Here is a 6,000-nt window from a genome sequence, read left to right as displayed (position 1 = left end):
TTTAATTTAAAAAAAAATTATATATATATATTTAATTTTTTTGGGAGGTGAGGACAGGGAAAAAAAATGCTGGTTAGGCCTTCCTAAGTCATAGGGAGGCAGTTCCTTAAATTAAAAAAAAAAAAAAAAAGAAAATCTGATACTTTGTGCTGGATAGAAATATTCTTGTTCACAATTTATTTCACATAGAGTTTCTCAATTTTTCTTCTTAATATCAAATTAATTGGGGGATATGGGAGGGGGGCTAGCCCCTCCTTAACCTTTAACCCCTAGTGTCTCACCCAGGGCCAGTTCTTTAAACTTTTGTTTTTAATATAGATCTGTTCTTTATGTTGACAAAGGTAGACAGAAATACTCTCTTCATCCCGCATTTCACATAAAAACAGCTCCTCAAATATTTATTTTTAAAATCCATCTGACTGGGGGGGTTAAAAAGAGTCCCGTTAAGCCCTCCTGTCTGACCCAGGGCTGGTTCTTCAAACTTTTATTTTTAAATGACATTAGAATTGTTTTTTTTTTTTTTTTTTTGGAGGAGGGGGCAGGCAGGGGCAAGAGGAACATCCCCACCGAACCTCGCGATTGCTCCATAAGGCTAGCTCTTCAAACTTTATTTTAAAAACCAATCTGATTTTTGGGGGGTGGGTGGGGGGAGCAGAAGAGTTCCCATTAACCCCTTGTGGTCCGCCAAGAGGCGGCTCCCCAAACTTTTTTTCCACCGCGAACATGACCTTTGCGAGGGGCTGGAGAGCGGGGGGCGGGCAGAGGGGCGCCGGGGGGCGGGTGCGGGGGGTTGCGGGGAGGGCAGGGCGCGGCGCGGGAAAGTTTGGGGGGCGGCGGCGCCGCGGCCCGGGGGCTGGCGGGCGGGCCGGAGCGGCGCGCCCGGGGGCCGGCCGGCTTTGTGTGCGGCGCGGAGGCCGGCGGCGCGGAGGCCGAGGCCGAGGCCCGAAGCTCGCGGGCCGCGCGGCGAGGCCGGACCGGGGGCGGGCAGGGCGGCGGGGGGCGGCGGCGGCCCCCCGAGGGGCGGCTCGGCGGCGGCGGCGGCGGCGGCGGCCGGTGCGGGCCGGGGGTGGGGGCGAGGGCCGGGCGCCCCCCCGCGCGCCCCCAGCGCCCCCGCCCCCCCGGCCTGAGCGGGGCGGGCGGAGGAGGGAGCGGCGGCGGCGGCGGCGGCAGCGGCAGCGGCGGCGGCGGCAGCGGCATTGTGCGCGCACCAGCAGCCCGGCCCGGGAGGAGCAGGACGCGCCGGGGCCGCCTCCTCCCGCACGGACCCATGAACCAGCCGGGCGGCGCGGCGGCTCCGCAGGTACGACGGGGGGCCGGGGGCATGCACCGCGCGGGGGACCCCGGGGGGCCGGGGCCCGGGGCGCTGCGCCACTTCATTGCAAGATTTGCAAAATGCAAAGTGCCTGGGCACGTTTGCGGGCTTTTTGTGGGCGCAAACCGGGGGGTCGGGGTCTGGGGAGCCCCCCCCGGGCGCCGCGGGGCGTGAGGAGGCTGGGGGTGACGCGGGGGTCTCTTCGGGCCCCCACCCAGCGCCCCCTCCAGCCCCGGGCTCGGACCGGAGCCCAGAAAACAAAGCGGCGAGAGAACAGAGCAGCCATTTCAGTTTGGACAATTCACATTTTGCAAAAATGCAACCCCTTCCAGCTCTTCCCCCCTCCCCCCCAAATTTGCAATTTCCCCCTAACCCCCTCTGTGCTCGGGGTTCCTGATGACCCCCCGGGAGGTCTTTCCCCTCTGGCCCCCCCATCTTTGCAACAATCTTTTTTTTAGGCCATATTTCCCTTTCTCAATTTTTTTTTCTAATTTTTCTTCAAACGGTAGTTTTTTCCCATTAAAACAACGCCACCTAGAGGATACTATTTTGTAAATAAAAAAAGAAATTAAAATTGAAAAGAAATATTTTTTATTTCTTATTTTTTCAAAAGTTTGCACTATAAGGCAGTGGAGGGGTAAAGGATTCTTTTTTTTTCATTTTTGGGGTGAAAATTTTCACTTTGATCTTTCTGGGAGCATGGAGCATGGAGACAATTTTTATTTCTGAAGCCAAATCCAGATAATATGTAAATGAAAATTAAGCTGGAATTTGAATGAATTCAGTTTTTGAGGGGGAAAAAGCAGAAAGCCTCCTAAAACCGAAGTCAATTTGGCTTCCTAACTCATTTTACTTTGACAAAAAAACTAATTGGAATGAGGAAAGAAGGGAAATTGTTGAGTTCAGAGAAAACTGGAGAATTGGCTTTATGAAGCAATTAGAAATTGTACTTCATTGTAATTTGGAACTTGTTTAGCCCAGCGGGCAGAAAAGACTAATTTAACCATTTGGCAATATTTAAAGTTTTTCTGTTTTCAAGAGGGAAGGATTTAAAAGAGAAAATAGATCCTAAAATGTTGGCTTTGGACACACCCAAAAATTGTAGTTTTTTTTTTTTTCTTCTAATTTTGCATGTACATTTTACTGCATTTAAATCCCAAGGTTCTAAAGAAAAACAGAAACTGAAAAAGTTAGAGTGAAATTCTGTGTTTTCACCCTGCATTTGTTAGGTTTTGTGTTGGGTTTTTTTTTTGTTTGTTTTTTTTTGTTTTGATGGGATAATTAAGACTGTTTTCTGATTTTGTTTCCTGAAAGGTCTAGGCATTTCTTTTTTTTTTGTTGTTGTTTTATCCATGAAATGTCAGGAACCTTTTTTGAGCAATATTCAATGAAAAAAATGTAAATTCATTACATTATACAAATTGAGTAGCCCACAGATTTGTAGGAGAGACCGCCATTAAAATAAGATATGCATAATTAACATTATTATGAAAAAACTAACAGTGGATTCACAGAAGCTCATTTTTTATGACATGCAACTGAATCAGTTGATAAAGACAAGGGTTGAAGAATCCTTGGTAGGAGAGAATTTTCCCTTCTCTGTGCTTGCTTACTCTTCCAATTTGAAAAATTTATTATTTTTTTAAAAATCCAGATTGGTTTTAGGCCTCTTTGATTGTGATGTGGGGTTGGTGGTTCATTAGCATTTGGTATTTTTCACAAATTTGATTACTTTCATAGGGGAAAAGAAAATCCATTCACTTTGATCATTTTTGGGGGGGGGTCTGTGATATTAAAAAAAACACAAATTTTACTGACTTAAGGAAAGATAAAAGAAGGGAGGACAGAGAGGAGATGAAAATTCTGATTCTTAGTCATCTTCTCTAGTGGAACACTTAAGTTTGCTGAAAAAAAAATAGAGTAAAACACCAATTCGGCTGATTCTAGCATCAAAATTTAATTTTTTTAAAGGAAAAAAATTAAAATAGACACAAAGCCAAACCCAAAGGTACTTGCCTTTGGAACATGAAAGCACAAATGCAGACAGTATTTGACGTAGTTTCTTGAGATTAAAATGAAATCAAATGAAGGTGAAAACAAAAAAAATTTTATTTTTAGAGGACAAATATTGACTGAATTGAAATTTGACAGAGGAAAATAAGATAACCCACCCAGAGTTGAAGGGTTATTTGTGATGAATTAGTTTGTGGTTGAACTTGATGGAGATTTTGACCCCCCCCCCAAAAAGTTTTAATTTTTCTGTTAAGAGGAGGGGGGGGAATACTGTTAGTATTGGGAGGGTGGGATCTTGGTGGGACTTGTGTGGGGATTGATGGTAGGTCACACAGGGCTAAGACGGGAAACCCTGTGTCCCTTTCGCTAGCTACCAGCTGGTCTTGGAAAAAATGGTGGCCCCAGTTCATGGATTTTCACCCCGTTTTGTGGGGATTCAAATTTCTGAGGGGATGCGAATTCTGTGAAATATATTTGACCATGGCAGAGGTTCAACATTTCCCATCATCACCATTGCATTTGGGAGATTTTATTTTTTTAGTAACGAAATCCTTCAGGGCTGACTGGCCACATTCTGACATATTTGGAATGAGTTTTTTGTTTTTTTTTTTTTTTTTAAAGTAACATAATTAAAAAAAATTTTTTTTTCTGTTGAATTATTTAGGCCGATGCCTAGGACGGTCAAAGGATTCGTAATTTCCAAGGGCTCGGGAGGCCTCATGAGACAGTTAGGCCTGAATTAGCACGTGATGGAGGGGAGCTCTGCCCTGGGTTGGGGAAGGGGAGGTGGGCACCCCTACTGGGCATCTGAGAAAAAGTCAGGGTTGTAGATAACAGGTTATTTCTGGTGCAAGGAATTAAAAATGTTGCAGCACGTCCCTTTGTGTGTCCTGGGTCTCCTGACACACAACTCAGATTCCTTCAATTCCATTCTGCTGAAATTTTGTTGTGTTGTCTTTGGTTTCAGGGGAACCGCTGGCGAGGAATTGAAAATCGTTTCTGTTTTGTAGACTTGTTTTTTTCCTTTTATTAAAAAAAAATTGGTTATTCTGATCATGTTTGTTGTAAAGGAAATAGAGGTGCATGATGGTACTGTTGGGGGCGGGGTCAGTTCTCTTTTGTTTCTATTGGCGTCTCCCAGGGCTGAGATCCCACCTAGGCCTTGGCCTCTCTCACCTCCTATTTTAGATGGAAGTGTGACCAGAAATGGATATATGAGCTCATTTTTATTAGCCTATGCCTGTTCACCAAATTCTCTTGTAATATTGGGCAAAAAATCTGGCAAATTGGACTTGAGGGGTGGTAATTTGATGATGGGCTGAGTTATTTTGGTGAAAGATCATTTATACTGTTTCACAGTAGAGACTCTTATTACTTAATGTTTTGCTTTTCTGCCTAAGGAGGGTTTTTTTTTTTTTTTTTTCTAATAAGGTTTGAAATTTCAAGGGCCTGCTTTATAGCTTGACTTTGGACCAAGCTAGGAAAAAGGGTTTGCTTATGCTTTCAGCCCTGCACAGAGGTGAACTTGAACAAGGGTTCTTACTTTGCAGAAGAAAGGCAACAAAGATGGCTGGTCAGCATAAGGCTGACCTCTCTCTGGTTCTAGAAAATAAACAGCCAATGGTTTGTTTCATTTGAGAAACAGAGTTTGAAAAACTCCTCCATTGTTGCATACAACCCCCCCCCCCCCAACCTTTGACTCAGCTCTTGGCATGCTGCTACCTCTGACCTCAGAATCCTCCTGTCTTCTCCTTGGTGGGGTGATAAGAACTTCCCCTGCCGTGTTTTACTGGATGTATAAGCTGACTCTTCGTGGTCGTGGTGAAAATTTAAATTTTTTCCATGCTCTTGTTATGTTTGGGGTCAGTTGTGTCTCCTCCTTGGTGATTTAAGTGAAGTGGCTTTGTGGGTCCACAGGAGTCCTAGTTTACCCAAGGTCTTGCTGTATGACCTTGGAGAAACCACGTTTTCCTTTTGAGCTTCAGTTTTTGAGAGCTTTGGATCAGGATATTAATAAATAGGTTTCATCTCTGATTCAGACTTCAAGTGGTTGGCTGTAGCTACCTAGACATTGTGTTGAGAAGGATTCTGGGGGCGGGGGGAGGATGGTGGGCAGCGGGCAGCGTGTGTCACAGAGCGAGGACTACACTTCTTACTCGCTATACCCAGGGCTAGGTTGCGAATTGTGACCGCTGTAAAATCAATTTAGTGGCTCGCGGTCAGCGTAAAAAAAGAAAAAAGAACGGACTAGAACATAGGAGGACACGAAAATAGCAGAGGCATGGCACATATGAAAGCTAAGTGTCGTCTCATGAAACTTTTGTGTCCATTTGCCGGTCCATGTGCAGTGTGCATGACATACCTACCGTGAGCCGTGCTTTAAGGAGTTGGCAAGATACTGGGCTGATGCCACCTTGATGTGCTGCAGATACCCTTGAACTTTCCCGCTTCGTCTCTTCTCTTCTCACTTATTATCCCAGTTGACTCTGACGTGAACCCTGTGGAGTAGGGGTCCTGTGCCACATGGTTTGTCCCCTGGCTGAGCCTGCCTTTCGGGCCCCCCTGGGAAGAAGTCTCAGCTGCATGGCGGTTGGGCCCGCACCCCAGCTGGTTGGCCTTGGAGAAGCCTGGAAAGACAGGTGTGGAGGCGAAGGCAGCCAGAAAGGAGATTTTCT

At 45.8% G+C, this 6,000-nt stretch overlaps 1 protein-coding gene across 6 annotated transcripts in view; it reads left to right on the top strand.

Annotated features, from left to right (window-relative positions):
* Nucleotides 1–1,179: 1,179 nt before the first annotated feature.
* Nucleotides 1,180–6,000, top strand: part of ZNF618 (zinc finger protein 618) — a 183,858-nt gene continuing 179,037 nt past the window's right edge. For all 6 annotated transcript variants that reach the window (XM_046023168.1, XM_046023169.1, XM_046023167.1 and 3 more), the window contains exon 1: nucleotides 1,180–1,300. In XM_046023168.1, the coding sequence (XP_045879124.1) occupies nucleotides 1,268–1,300 (33 nt within the window). In that variant the 5' untranslated portion in view covers nucleotides 1,180–1,267. The remainder of the gene's footprint in view (nucleotides 1,301–6,000) is intronic.

This window comes from Meles meles, chromosome 11 (genome assembly GCF_922984935.1).
Source record: "Meles meles chromosome 11, mMelMel3.1 paternal haplotype, whole genome shotgun sequence".
Classification (NCBI taxonomy): Eukaryota; Metazoa; Chordata; class Mammalia; order Carnivora; family Mustelidae; genus Meles; species Meles meles.
The sequence above is the reverse complement of the archived record's forward strand: the minus strand, read 5'-3'. Positions and strand labels throughout refer to the sequence as shown.